Source organism: Mustela nivalis, assembly GCF_964662115.1.
Source record: "Mustela nivalis genome assembly, chromosome: 16".
NCBI lineage: Eukaryota > Metazoa > Chordata > Mammalia > Carnivora > Mustelidae > Mustela > Mustela nivalis.
Genome location: NC_139035.1, coordinates 1,499,772 through 1,515,300, shown reverse-complemented (window position 1 = coordinate 1,515,300; position 15,529 = coordinate 1,499,772). Strand labels below are relative to the sequence as shown.

Below are 15,529 nucleotides of genomic sequence, written 5' to 3'. Positions count from 1 at the left end.
GAAAAGGCCACGTGGAGCTCCTCGCCGTGTATGTCACGGGAGACGAGGCCGTTGACTGCTCTGAAAAGCGATCCGTCCCCTGGGAGTGGGTCCTCCTGGGTTATTCAGGGACTTACTATAGGAGAGTTGTTGGTGGAGCATCCGGAGAGCTGCTGCCGCGCTGTGCTTATGTTGCTCCACAGGGGGTTTCTGTTGATTTGGGGCCGGGGAGCTTCCCAGGTGTGTGAGGCTCTGTGGGGCCATTGCAGGTACGGCTCTGAGGGCAGGGCTGGTGCTGGTGGGTATCCAGCACGGCTTTCCTGAGCCTGATCCCTCGAAACCTTAACAGAATACCTCCCATTTTACCCCACGCACACATATATTTGAGTTTTTGCCTGTGTCAAGTCTTCAGTTTGCATTATTTTCCAGAAAAGCGGGGGCTCGCGTTTCCGAGCCGGAGCGCATGTGATCGCACCTTCTGGGCGTGGGGCTCGGGCTGCCTTACTCCGTACTTCGTTTTCTTCATCTGCGAGATGGAGAGTGTCACGGCCTGTGTCGTGAAGCTGCCATGGGGTTCAGTGAGTCTAATGTATGCAAAGTAGTTGAAAAACCGCAGCATCTAGTAAGTGTACGTTTATGTTAGCTGTTGTTAGTAGCAGTAATACTGGTGATATTATTTAGTGAAACCGAGGTCATGACCCTTTGTAAACAGTTAAATTGGTCTTATTTCTGAGTATATCAAGAAAGCTTGCTCTCATAGCAGCATGGGACTGGATTCTAGAGAAATGACTTCGAATGGTTCTTGTGAGATTGGAAATGGTTTGTCTCTACACTGCTGGTGCTTGATGGATTTGGCGTCAAACTCCCCCAGACAAAGATGCCCAAGAAAACTTCACTGGCTCCTTGATGTTTTTACAGCACCTCATATGCCTCTGTTAGTTTTACGGTCAGGTGTCGGGTTCTGCCCGCCGTGAAAGCTAGTCAGTCAGCCTTCTCCTCTTGCGTGGACGCCAGGCAGAAGATGCGGAGCACTTGAGCCGGAGACAGGGACTTTATCTGGGGGCAGCAAGCGCCAGGTAAAGCACATCATGCTTAGGTCGGCTCTCCCTGCCTGCGCGTCCTGTGGGAGTGACGTGCTGTGGGTCCGGATGCGTGTTGTGTGCAGAGCTGGTCGCATCCCAGCGAGGGGCTTGAACTCGGGCTGTCCGCTGCTTCATCAGCGAGCGGTACACCGGGCTGCTCTCTGTGCTGAAGAGACACGACCTCATCCCTCAGCAGCTGCTCATTGTAAACGTAACTCCCGGGAAAAGGTAGGAGAAAGGACAGTCGGGGCCTTAGATTCTTGGCATGGCCAGTGAGACATGCCAGGAGTACCAGAGGCCTGGGAGGGGTGTCTCCCAGCATTTCAGTCTTTGCGGAACTTGTTTGCCCCAATGTCAGTTCCTCCGTCACGACGGTGTCCGAAGGGCAGCGGCGGAGTCCCCACTGACTCCGTAGTCCCAGAGCTGGGCTTAGCGCCTGACTCCGAGGGGCACTAAGGAAACATTTCACGAGAGCATTAATGGATAAATCTTTGTGAGAGGATGGTTTCTTTATAAAAACACAGCAAGACATAACAATGACAAAAACCTTCTTTAAGTGGTGATGCACTTGTTACTATTTCCATCTCAGCTTTTTAAGGGAAGAATTAGGTAAGGATGATGGGAGGAATTCATGATTCATTCTTGGTTTCCATTTTGGATGTTGCATAGAGAGAACTATTGGGTCAGTGACATGTAAGAAGGAAGCAAACACTTTTAATAATTGAGATCTTTCTTTTCATCAGTATTAAAGATTATGATTTTTTTTTCTTTTTTAGTAGCCCAGTTGTGTTGAAAAGTTTAGAACTGGTTGTTTCAGTCGTCTTACCCCTAACTCTTAGAAAGCTCCCACATTAATTTTTCAGACATTTGGTCTTACCTCATTTTAGACTATAATATAATATATCCTTTTTTTTTTTTTTTTTTGGTGAATTCTTCTCTTGACCCTCTGTAGTTGGTAACAGAAAGGACAAAAACAGTCAGAGATTTGCAACCAGAGATTTGGGTTGAAATTCCCCTGTCCAAGTTATGTGATCATGCTGAACTTTATTATTTTCATAGGTACAATGTAGGCAATCATAACCTATTTTAACATATTATTGTGAGAATAATTTAGTGCTGGCAAAATAGGTCCTAGAAAGATGAGTTTTCGTCCACTCTCATTTCTAGGGACAAATTTTATTTATCATATTTGCATAGTATACTTTCATAATCCTTTCATCACCAAAGAAAATACTTCAGTACATTTGGTTTGAATAAGAGTGTGTCCTGTTACAGTTTATTACGTGAATTCATTTTGTAGTGGGCCCAGATTTTAAAACATTGCATACTAAATTACCACGCTTGGAAGGATAATCCTTTGCTAGAGGACATGTTAACTTCTCTGATGTTTTCAAAAGTAGTTGATGTTGACATATTTGTCACATACTATGAACTCAATTTAAAGCCTTTAAAACTGCCCCAGTTTGAGAGAGACCTGATTTGATTAAAAAGCTGTTTGGACTTTTCAGCTAATCAATTTAAAGTCCATTATCCTTTCAGTGGCTGTAGATATTCTTTAGTGAAAAATATAGATTCGTGAGGTAAATCCCTGTTGCCCTTCAAATTCTGAATATCTCTATATTACCCCCTTTTTTTGATGATGTCAGTTCAAGCATTGGTTTTTAATACATTAGTAACCAATAAGAATACAGTGATATGCTTAATTTGTCAAGCAGATTTTAAAACATAAGCTCTAAGAGAGAAAACTGTAACTATTAAATTAAAATTCTAACCTGCCCTTTCAAGTTTAAAACCTGAAGAAGAAAGTGATAAATTTTAAATTTGAAGATGGCTTTGCATTCTTTTATGTAACTTATTTATCTGTAAAGAACAAGTAAATCTTATTGGTCAAATGTTAAACTATGTTTCAAGAATGGGAGGAAGGCAGTAGATATGAGCATGAGCAGAAGAGGAGCGCCCTTTACGCTCATTGTAATTTTACATCTTAATAGATCTTCAGGGAGCAAAAAACTTGAACAGTGGGAGGATTTGAGCAGAATACTTGGTGAAAAGTCACTAGTCAGTTACATGTAGATCAAATAGAGTGTTTCATCTTTATTCTATTAATGCAAGCTACAAGATTTTAGTCAAGTAATTTTTTAAATATAATTTTTAACTGTTGTCATTTTGGTTATTTTATAGGAAAGAAGCAATGGATTTTCATGTAGACCATCAATCAAGGCCCTTTTTAAAGTAGGTGCTGAATTTGGGGCTAGTGATTTACAATGGAGGATATCCTAAAAAACTAAAGAATTGTACTTCTGTACTTCAGAAACTTGTGACATGGAAAGCATCTGTCAAAAAGATCATAGCAACATCTTATAACAGTAGAGAACTATTTTCTATGAATTGTTTTTTCTGTCCTTTTATTAGATCAGTTTTTATTTTTTAAGATTTTATTTATCCATTTGAGAAAGAATGGGAGAGGCAGCGTGAGAGGGGGGGAAGGTCAGAGGGAGAAGCAGACTCCCCGCTGTTCAAGGAGGCTGATGCAGGACTCAATCCCAGGACCCTGGGATCATGACCCAAGCCGAAGGCAGATGCCTAACGGATGCCTAATGGACTGAGCCACCTGGGCACCCCTAGATTAGAATTTTTATTTTATTATTAGATGTCTTAAATTTTAATCAGAAGTAAATAGGATGATTTGTTTAAATTATAAAAGGTAGAGCATTCTTTTTAGATTTCAGTAGATTAAAATAGAGTGATAATTATTTTTAAAGGGTTTTAAAAAAATTTAATTTAATTTTTCTTTTCATTGTTCCAAAATTCATTGTTTATGCACCACGCAATACGTGCCCTCCACAATACCCACCACCAAGCTCACCCAACCCCCCACCCGGCTCCCCTCCAAAACCCTCAGCTTGTTTCTCAGAGTCCACAGTCTCTTATGGTTGTCCCCCCTCTGATTACCCACAACTGAATTTTCCTTGAGTAATCTCTGCACCCAATATGGGGCTCAAACTCACAGTTCTTCCGACTGAGCCAGCCCCTTGTTCCTGGGTTGGGAGTTTTACTTGTGCTCTTGACATTCTTGTATACATAAAACAGTGTTCACAGAACCCTTATTTTTTTTTTTAAAGATTTTATTTATTTATTTGAGAGAGAGAGAGAGAATGAGAAAGAACACGAGAGGGGAGAGGTCAGCAGGAGAAGCAGACTCCCTGCTGAGCAGGGAGCCCCCACCCCCCGCCCCAACCATGCGGAACTCGATCCAGGGACTCCAGGATCCTGACCTGAGCCAAAGGCAGTTGCTTAACCAACTGGGCCACCCAGGTGCCCCCACAGAGCCCTTATCAACTAATACTTTTGTTCCTTGAAGTAGAGCAACTAATATGTGTTAAAAATTGAACTTATGTTCTAAATATTTGGGATATATTTAAATTTAAGTGAATATTGTGAAGTATATATTACTGTTGACAAAGAAGTGCTTACATTTCTATAAAGAATATTAGGCAGCTATACTAAACATGCTATTTGGTATTCTTCATATGATAGTGTTTCTTTTAACATGTGTGTGAGAAAATTATTATGTTAGATTCCTTTAAATCAGGAAGTATAAAATATTCCCAAGCCTTGTTAGAGTATCCAATTTTCTTTCTTTTTTTTTTAATTATACATATTTAATTAAGATGAAATAGGCATAAACCATAATAAAGAAAAAAATCAGGCTAAAGTGTCACTTCCATTTTGTAGGGAGGGATCAGGAAGTGGAACAAATTACCTGGGAAACATCCTCCAACCACCCCTAAGTAGTGAGGGTGCAGAATGCTAAAGACAAAATTAGGTAATATTCCACATAATCTACACATGAATAAAGGGAGTCAGAAGTTTATCCTATTTGGTATAAGATCTTTTACATTTAATATATAGTGAGTCATTTCTCAGAAAGTAATACCAGTAAGTTTTAGAAGAAAGGAATTTCCATTGCACAATTGGCGAGAGACTCTCAGACACAGCTGGTCTGTAGCTGTGTGTGCTGTTACATCGTTTAACACAGAGCTGCAGTTTGGGTTTTAGAAATCAGCAATAGTTGTGTTTTGGCTTTTATTCTAGATGCTTATTACAGTTAAGGTGACAGTTGAAGCATATTAAGTAAAGGTAATTACAATTAAATGATGACCAACACCAGCTCTAGCAACCTAACGTACACTGTATCATGCTTACACGGGATGCAAGCAGTGCACTTAATTGGTGTCTTACACGCACATGCATGTGTGAGAGCACACATACACCCAGAGAACTAAAAACCCATCAAAAGCAGTCATTGTCCGTGTGCTATGGTTACACATTAAAAATGCAGTTATGCCATAGAACTAAAGTATTATGAACAGCACGACTTGGTATGTAAGAGAACGGTGACTGGTTCTAACACAGAGCTATGCCTCTATCAGTCATTCTACTCATAATGGCTTGTAAAAGCATTGGGTTTCCAGTAGAGAAGCTACTCTATGAAAATCAGAAAATCTGTCCAAGGTTTCCCATCTGTAAAACCAGAATGAGGCTGCAATGATCTTGAAGTGTGAACAAGATATCCAATCAAGACAGTAAGATTCCCAGCCGTAATGTAAGGTAGAAACGTCTTCATGCAGCATATGCTCTCCGGCTTCTAGAAAGCTTCATATGCATAATATAAAGTCAAACTGCCCAAGAAGTAGACTGGAGTTCAGTGAGGCTTCCATTGTACCATGACTTTAACCTCAGGAAATGTGTGATCTGTCAGGCTTTTCATAGAGCTTGGTGCCATCCGTTTAATATGTTCAGAAATAAAAGCAGGCATGAGTCATCGTAACTGCCGTCTCAGATGTTGACGGTGCGTCTGCCACTTGAGCACCCTCCAGCCCAGTGACATTCTGCCCGTTGACTTCACAGATGTGACGTTCTGTGAGAAGACTGTTTCTGGCTGCAGAACTGTCTTTCACTGTGGAAGTGATCTTCCCATCTTTAAAGATAAAGCCAGCATGTCCAGTCCCATCGTCATGCATGGTGACTCTCCGACAACGGGCCTGTCATGAACAGTCCTAGTAATCTGCTCTCCAAAAGCTCGTTTGGGCACCTCGTGTGCTTTACCAGCACTCCAGCCTGCACACTTTCCCCACCGATCTGGAGTACTTGGTCCCCAATCTCAGACCAACCAGTGAGGCTGGAGAATTTGCCTGGACCGGCTGAACAAATATGCCATTATCTACTGATTTAAGCCCAAGCGCAATTTTTCCATCTTGATCCTTACACAGAATGACTTCACGGGTCCCTTGCTTCATTTCTGCTCTACGAGTTCCAACATCATTACCAGTCACGGGGCCACCATAGGGTTCATACCGGAAGGTCTCGCCGCCAGCTGCCCCTGACCTGGTGCTCCAGGGCCCAGGGCCATAGGTGCACAGATTTGTTCTTCACTTAAACTCAGGCCCATGTACTGGGAGAGCTCCAGGGACAGTCTAGGATAGAGATTTCTGTCTTGAGAGATGGGAGCAGAAGCTTCAGACAGAATTGCTGGGTTGCCAGGGTTTGCAGAAAAGGCAGTTTGAGCCTGAATGACTTTGTCTACCTTCAGGTCTTCAAGAGACGGGCACAGAGACATTTTTGCAAGTTTATTGTAGGCCACAAGGAACCCACTCACTGCCGCTGCCGCCCCGCCGCCTCTAGTAACTGACACGGACTTCCCAAAATACCTAATTTTCTTGGAAATGATTCTTTATCATAGTTCTGCTTTGTGTTGGTAGCATATATTATAGCACCTAGTTAAATGTCTTATATGTGACTAGGGTGCAGTAAATTATTAAATGGATGAATTAACTAGTTTTCTGGTGTTAGGAAAGATGCAATGGAAGATGTAGCTCTAGGGTTGGGAATAGTCTCATGAAGCATTCCCAGGATTTTTTATAGTTGGGCACAATATTCACTGCATTATTACATGCCACATTCATAGGCCTATTCTGTGTGTCTGAGAATTCTGTATTAACAGGACATTACCAGTTTCTGGATGCAAGGATATTGTTGAGTATTTTGATTTCTAATCGGTAAGTGCTTATTGAATGGATAAACATGAGTTTGTTCCCTTGATTTTGGTTCCTTAAATCTATTTTTTTTTCCTGCTATAGCCTAGCAGAATATGTATGAAGAGGTCATTTAGGCCTGTTAGGATGGAGAGTATGAATACTTCTTTGTACATACTACTTTTTTAGAAATCCTCTTCAGAATGAATTGACATGATTTAAAAAAGTGAGTCAATGAAGGAAGGAAGTATGTGTTTTTCTCCAGGACGGTCCTGTCCTCTCATAGTTTGGATGAGAGAGAACCACAGGCTTGCTTTAGAAAGGATTCTGTCCCTGCCTAACACAGTGGGAGGAATGGTGTTCCTTTCTTCACCGCTGGACTTGTCACTGCGCTTTGTGCACATAAAACGTGGCAAAGGAAACGAGCAGCTGCTTTCCGTGGCTTGGGCTACTGTGACTCCAAGCTGGATTTTTAATCAAGAACCTGTGTGTATTCTCTAATAACTTGAGATAAGAATATCTCAAGAGTAGCTTTTATAGTAATAAGAGCATGTTTTTTCAAGGCCTGTTAATTTCTGTATTTTCTTTATCACTAGACCAACTCCATGTTTATTGACTGAAAGTCTCCCTCCATTCTTTGAATTTTAATCTACACAAAAATACATTCTTACTGTAAATATAAGACCACTCTCATAATTTTCTATATTATGAAATCTTATTTGACTGCCATGGTAAACCACATGAAAATAAAAAGGAAGATCCTTTCTTTACCTTTCAGAACAACAGAAGAAGCAATAATCAGTTGACCAGTAATATGCATTTTAAGTCAATGAAGTCGTCTTAAATTCAATGAAACACAGATTTATTTATTTTTATTTTTATTTATTTTTTTTGCTAACAGTAAATGATTTGACAACTCTAGTGTTTTATAGTACCTCAGGCTACCACAAGACACTCAATTTATGAAAACTTTATCTTGCTCAGGCAGAATTCACTATATCCAATAGTTTGAGAGACAGGTTGACAGAAAAATGAAGCCAATCAAGATTTTACCTGTTTTGTAGTGAGCTGATCCAGTTTATTACAAGTGGTCCTGTCATCGCCATGGAGGTTTTGAGAGAGGATGCTGTATGTGAGTGGAAAAGACTGCTGGGACCCGCGAACTCCGGGATGGCTCGTACCGATGCTCCCGAAAGCCTGAGAGCTCTCTTTGGAACCGATGGCATAAGAAATGCAGTTCATGGCCCTGATTCTTTTGCTTCAGCTGCCAGGGTAAGGTGTTTTAAAAATCTTTTAATTCTGTTTTTTGTTTGTTTTGTTTTGTTTTTTGAGGTTTTTTTTGTTGTTGTTTTTTGGTTAAATGTTTTATGTCAGAGTAAGGTCTCTTCTGTTGTTGCTGTCCTCGGGCAGGTTTTACAGCTGATCTAAGAGTCTAAAGTTTTCTCTAAAACCTTTGACCCTTTGCCTAGGATTAAATAGTGGTTCAGTAATGTCTCTTTTGTGAACTGGTAACCAGGTCATGGCCAAGGTAAGTCTTCTCCAGTTAAAATACTCATGATCCCAGTTTACATTCAAAGCCACTTAAATTTTTCAGGCTCATCAGTGTTTGAATTACTGACTTCATATGAGACCAGTTGATGGATAGTCAGTATTCAGAAAGAAACATCATTTTGTATGTTTTAACTCAGACCTAACACCATCTTCAAGTTTAACATCCTTTTCTTTTCCTATAGAGAGTTAGTGTTTATGAAACAGTCTTTGTTCTTCCTACAGTTACTTATTTTAAATGCATAAAGGGGCGCCTGGGTGGCGCAGTCATTTAGACGACTGTTCTCAAAGCAGTAAGCCAGTGCAACCCTTTTAAATGCTGAGTCAAACATGTCAGTCCTCTACTTTGAACCCTGCAGAGTTACCTACCATCATCCTTTCTCCTGAAGAAATGTCTCAGATATATTTGTCATATTTGTTTCTATTTTGGACACTTAAATTTTTTAGCTCTTTCTGACATTGGTCCCTGAAATATCCCATTGTTATGAAGCCTTAGGGATACCTTCTCTTGACTCTCGTCTTGAGAAGAGTGAGTATTGTGGATGTCATGTTAGTGACTAGCTATCAGAGACGAACACTCCGGCTGGAGCTCACAGCATGCGCAAGGAAACTAGGGCAGTGCATGGAAAAGAAAAGTTGAAGAACATCACACAAGCATCCTCAAATAGTCTCTCCTGATCTTCAATTCCTATTTGTTACTGTCTAATCCTTTTTCTTCCATATCGAGACTGTATTCACAATTTTCTCTTCCTCAGTTGCCTTTGACTACTCATGGAGAACAGTCACTACAATCTGGCTTCCTCCTTTCATTCCACTAGAATCATTTTGGCTAAGATAATAAATGTCTCTTAATTACAGAATCCAAGGAAAATTGTTCATTTCTTTTGTATCTTTCCAGTAAAAATCCTAGCAGAGTTTTTCATGAAACTTAATGAAATTCTTGCATAGAAGAGTCAAAAGAGCAAAGGGAATTTTAAAGGGGAAGAAGTGGTGGTGATAGGATGACTAATTTATACAACCGGAAGCTTTATAACTAAAGCTTTATAAAGCTTTAGTAGGAAAAGCAGTGTGAGATGACATGGGAGTAGACAAGTGTGTCAGTGTCATAGCCCAAGTGCTCGGGAAATTACCCACAAGTAATGAGAACTTGGGGGTTATAAGTCAGTGGGCAAGCAATAGACTGAGTAATCAGAAATTGTACTAGATAATTTTATGTGGAAAAAATTAACAAATTAGTTAATTCTGTGTGTAGGGTTTCCCTTAGAGTTTCAGACTCAGACTCAAACAGTGCATCCCAAACTGAACTATTTATAACTTACCAAACTATTCCTTTTGTGTTCTGCATATTATTAGCAAAGAAACTTGAGACCAGTAAATCTACTTCTCTCTCTCTCTCTTTTTTTTTTTTTTTTTTAAGATTTTCTTTATTTATTTGACAGAGAGAGAGAGCACGCCAGCACAAGTATGGGGAGTGGGAGGGAGAGGGAGAAGTAGGTTTCCTGCTGGGCAGGGAGCCTGATATGGGGCTCCATCCCAGGACCCTGGGATCATAACCTGAACCAAAGGCAGATGCTTAACTGACTGAGCTACCCAGGCGCCCTGCTTCTGCCTCCTTTTCCCCCTACATCTAATGAGTAAAAAGTTGTATAGATTTACCATCTAAGCATTTTCTTCAATTCTCTCCTTTCCCTTCATTCCAGCTCTCACTGTTCTAGCTGTGATCTGGGCTGCTGCAACCGCTCTGGCTCAGACTTTCTCTCTCAAATTCCTCTTCCACATAGGTTTCAGAGCAAGCTGTCTAAAGAATCTGATCTGTCCATGTCACAGCTCTACTAGAAATGTCCCAGAGGACTGCATTCCCCCCAGAATCAAGTTCCAGCTCCTTAACATGTTTTATGAAAATGCTCTGAATGCTAGCCTCTTCTCCAGTCCATATCCTGCCTCTTCCTCTTCAGACTGGTTTTCTCGCTTTCTTGGTTTTACTCTTTCTACCCTCTGCTTTGGCATGCCATCTCTCCCTTTACCCAGGTAGTTTTATTGGCCCTTTAAAACTTTGCTCAGAATTCTTTATACAGAAAAATCTGTATCTTTATGGATACAGATTTTTTACGTGGAAATATGATTGGCAAATATTTTCTCACAGTGTGTTGTTTGCATTTTTATTCTCTTTACCAATGTACTTAGATGAGGAGAAGTTTTCAGTTTTGATGAAGGTCAGTTTATCAATTCATTCTTCCATTGTGGTTTCTTATCTGTCAAATTGCGACCTCTTCCAAGGTCACAAAATTTTCCCTTTTGTTTTCTTCTAGAAGTTTTATAGTTTTTGTTTTTATATTTAGCTTCATGATCCATTGCGAATTAATTTTTATATGTTATGATATATAACCCAAATTTATTGTTTTGCATATAGACATCTGATTGTTCCAGCACCACTAGTTGAAATAAAAAATTTTTCCCCACTTAATTGCCTTTGCACATTTGTCATTTTTGTTGACTATATATATCTGTGAGTGCATTTCTATATTCTTTCTGCTTTATTGATCTATTTGTCTTTTGATAAGTCTGGCCAGGAGTTTATCAGTCTGACTAATTCTTTCAAAGAACCAGCTCCTAGTTCTGTTGATTTCTTCTACTCTTTTTTTGGTTTCTATTTAATTGATTTCTGCTCTAATCCTTATGATTTCTCTTCTCCTGCTGGGTTTAGTCTTTCTTTGCTGTTCTTTATCCAGCTCCTTTAGGTTTAGGGGTAGGTTGTATACTTGAGACCTTTCTTGTTTCTTGAGAAACGCTTATATGGCTATGTATTTTCCTCTCAGGACCACCTTTGCTGTGTCCCACAGATTTTGAACTGTTGTGTTTTCATTATCATTTTCAATGAATTTTCTCAGTTCTTCTTTAATTTCCTGATTGATCCATTTCTTTTTAAGATTTTATTTTTATTTATTTGACAGAGAGATCACAAGTAAGCAGAGAGGCAGGCGGGGCGGGGGGTGGGGGAAGCAGGCTCCCTGCTGAGCAGAGAGCCCAATGCAGGGCTCGATCTCAGGACCCTGGGATCATGACCTGAGCTGAAGGCAGAGGCTTAACCCATTGAGCCACCCAGGCTCAATTCATTCTTTAGTAGGATGCTCTTTAGCCTCCATGTATTTGGGTTCTTTCCAACTTTCCTCTTGTGATTGAGTTGTAGCTTCAGAGCATTGTGGTCTGAAAATATGCAGGGAATGATCCCGGTCATTTGGTACTGATTGAGACCTGATTTGTGACCCAAGATGTGATCTGTTCTGGAGAATGTTCCATGTGCTCTAGAGAAGAATGTGTATTCTGTTGCTTTGGGATGGAATGTTCTGAATACGTCTGTGATGTTCATCTGGTCCAATGTGTCATTTAAGACCTTTATTTCCTTGTTGATCTTTTGCTTGGATGATCTGTCCATTTCAGGAGGGGGGTGTTAAAGTCCCCTACTATTACTGTATTATTGTTGATATGCTGCTTTGATTTTGTTGTGAATTGGATTATATATTTGGCTGCTCCCATGTTAGGGGCATAGATACTTAAAATTGTTAGATCTTCTTGTTGGACATACCCTTTGAGTATGATATAGGGTCCTTCCTCATTTTTTATTATAGTCTTTGGCTTAAAATTGAATTTATCTGATTTAAGGATTGCCACCCCAGCTTTCTTTTGATGTACAATGGCATGGTAAATTGTTTTCCACCCCATCACTTTAAATCTGGAGGTGTCTGTGTGTGTAAAATGAGTTTCTTGTAGACAGCGTATTGATGGTTTTTTTCCTTTATCCATTCTGATTCCCTGTGTCTTTTGATTGGGCATTTATTTAGCCCATTTACATTCAGGATAACTATTGAGAGGTATAAATTTAGTGCCATTGTATTCCCTGTAGGGTAACTACTACTGTATATTATATCTATTCCTTTTTGGTCTACTACTTCTAGACTCTCTCTTTGCTTAGAGGACCCCTTTCAATATTTCCTGTAGAGCTGGTTTGGTGTTTACAATTTTTTTTTCGTTTTTGTTTGTCTTGGAAGCTTTTTATCTCTCCTTCTATTTTCAAGGATACCCTTGTTGGATATAGTATTCTTGGCTGCATGTTTTTCTCATTTAGTGCTCTGAATATATCATGCCAGTTCTTTCTGGCCTACCAGGTCTCTGTGGATAAGTCTGCTGCCAATCTAATATTTTTACCATTGTATTTTACAGACTTCTTGTCCCCGGCTGCTTTCAGTATTTTCTCTTTGTCACTAAGACATGTCAGTTTTACTATTAAATGATGGGGTGTGGACCTATTTTTATTGATTTTGAGGGGGGTTCTGTGTGTCTTCTGGATTTCGATGCTTGTTCCCGTTGTCATATTAGGGAAATTCTCTACAATAATTTGCTCTAATATACCTTCTGCCCTGCCCCCCCTTTTTTCTTCTTCTGGAATCCCAATTATTCTAATGTTGATTCATCTTATGGTATCACTTATCTCTCCAATTCTCCTCTTGTGGTCCGTTAGTTATTTGTCTCTCTTTTGCTCAGCTTCTTTATTCTCCATCATTTCGTTTTCTATATCATGAATTCTCTCTTCTGCCTCATTTATCCTGGCAGTAAGACCCTCCTTTTTTAATTGCAACTCATTAATAGCTTTTTTGATTTCAGCTTGGTTAGATTTTAGTTGTTTTATTTCTCCAAAAAGGGCTTTTATTTCTCCAGACAAGATTTCTCTGATATCTTCCATGCCTTTTTCGAGACCAGCTAGCACCTCGAGAATCATCATTCTGAACTCTAGGTCTGACATATTACCAGCTTCTATATTGATTAAGTCCCTAGCCTTTGGCACTGCCTCTTGTTTTTCTTTTGTGGTGAGTTTTTCCACCTTGTCATTTTATCCAGATAAGAACATATGAACGAGAGAATGAAATACTAAAAGGGTGGCAAAGACCCCAGAAAAATATATGCTAACCAAATCAGAAGATACCCCAAATTGGGGGGAGAAGAAAGGGAGCAAAAAGAAGTTTGGGGCACCTGGGTGGCTCAGTGGGTTAAGCCTTTGCCTTCAGCTCAGGTCATGATCTCAAGGTCCTGGGATTGAGCCCCACATCAGGCTTTCTGCTGAGCAAGAAGCCTGCTTCCCCCTCTCTCTCTGCATGCCTCTCTGCCTACCTGTGATCCTCTCTGTGTTAAATAAATAAATAAAGTCTTAAAAAAAAAGAAGTTTAAAAATTTTTTTAAAAATTAAAAAAATATATGGGCGCCTGGGTGGCTCAGTGGGTTAGGCCGCTGCCTTCCACTCAGGTCATGATCTCAGGGTCCTGGGATCGAGTCCCACATCGGGCTCCCGAGCCCGCTTCCCTCTCTCTCTCTCTGCCTGCCTCTCCATCTACTTGTGATTTCTCTCTGTCAAATAAATAAATAAAATATTAAAAAAAAAAAAAATATATATATATATATATATATTAGACTGGTGAATAGAACAGAGCCACCCACTTGATTTTGGGTGTATTTTTGTCTCTTAGAAGAAACTACCTCCCATAATTTTAAAGAAAGAAAAACATATATATACACAAAAATAAAGGTAAGCACAATGAAGGGATGGAGTATGACTGTAAAGATAAAAATTTAAAAAAAAATTCTAAAGAAGGAATTGATAAGAATAGTTGGTTGGGAAAAGAAAGAAAAAGAAAGTAGAGAGAATTTGCTCAGGCTGGAGATCAGAACAAAGCCCTGTGCTGGATTTAGGGTATATTTTTATCTATTAAAAGAAATTGTATCCCAAAATTTTTTAGAAGAAAAAACCCTATATGTATACAGAAAATAAAGGTAGATACAATGAAGGGTAAAATATGACTATAATAGTGAAGGTTTTAAAAGATTTTTTTAAGAAAGCTATTGTTAAGATAAACTAGTTTAAAAACATTAAAAGAGGAAAGAGGAACAGTTAAAAAATTAGAATAAAAAAGATAAAATTAAAAATATTTAATTAACTTTGCAAGACTAAAGAATCATGGGGAGGAAGCCATGAATTCCATGTTTTGCTTTCCCCTCCTCTGGAATTCCACTGTTCTCCTTGACCAGTGAGCTTGGTCTTGGCTGGATATTCTTGCCGATCCTCTGCAGGAGGGGCCTCTTGCCATGATTCTCAAATGTCTTTGCTTGAGGCGGAACTGCACCGCCTTTGCTGGGAGCTGGGGCTAAGCAATCTGCTTGGGTTCATGCTGGGAGCTTTTCTTTCCTGAGCGCTTTCCGTACTGCTTTGGAGGACGGGAATGAAAATGGCGGCTGCCCAGTCTCTGCCCGGTAGAGCCAAGAGCTCGGGCCCCACTCCTTACTGCACCCTCAGAGAAAACCAGTCAATCCCTCCCATCTTCCTGGTTTCCAGCTGTGCTCCCCTGGCCTGTGGCTGTTTCTCTCTCTGGCACACGGCCCCCTTTGGAGTCTCCAAACCCAGCAGATTCTTGTGGCTCTGCTCTTCCAGGGGGGGTCTCCCCAGATCTGCCACTTGTGAGGTACCTGCTCAAAGAGCAGTAACCTGACTGTTCCAGAGATCACAGTTTAAGGTAACTCCGAGCTTGGAGCTCACTCCTCGGCTCCATCTCTGTAGGTGGCTTCCCTGCCCTAATACCTGCGAGTTCTCTGTACACTCAGACATTCCTGATCCTTCCATGACCCCACGGGACCTGAGACCATGCTGTCCCTGCGAGGGTTCCACCCCTGCTTAGCTTCTGGAGTGATGTCCCTCAGTGGAGCAGACTTTTAAAAGTTCAAATTTTGTGCTCTTGCTCCACTTGCCAGGAGCGCCCCCTCCCCCAGTCTTCCCATTGCTTCGGATTCACTTCTCCGCATGTCCTACCTTTCAGAAAGTGGTCAATTTTCTGTTTCTAGAAT

General features: G+C 40.4%; 1 protein-coding gene and 1 pseudogene across 5 annotated transcripts in view; one reads left to right on the top strand and one right to left on the bottom strand.

The window, feature by feature from the left end:
- The window catches only part of NME7 (NME/NM23 family member 7), a 279,199-nt gene that overhangs the window by 57,870 nt on the left and 205,800 nt on the right, over nucleotides 1-15,529 (top strand). For all 4 annotated transcript variants that reach the window (XR_014303906.1, XM_082702768.1, XM_082702770.1 and 1 more), the window contains exons 5-6: nucleotides 3,243-3,293; nucleotides 8,161-8,368. Coding sequence is in view for 3 of the 4 variants with exons in the window: in XM_082702768.1 (XP_082558894.1) it covers nucleotides 3,243-3,293; nucleotides 8,161-8,368 (259 nt within the window). In the remaining variant the exon portion in view is untranslated. The remainder of the gene's footprint in view (nucleotides 1-3,242; nucleotides 3,294-8,160; nucleotides 8,369-15,529) is intronic.
- LOC309850214 (syntenin-1 pseudogene) lies at nucleotides 5,767-6,681 on the bottom strand (annotated as a pseudogene). Its single transcript has one exon. The product of its transcript is annotated as a syntenin-1 pseudogene (transcript).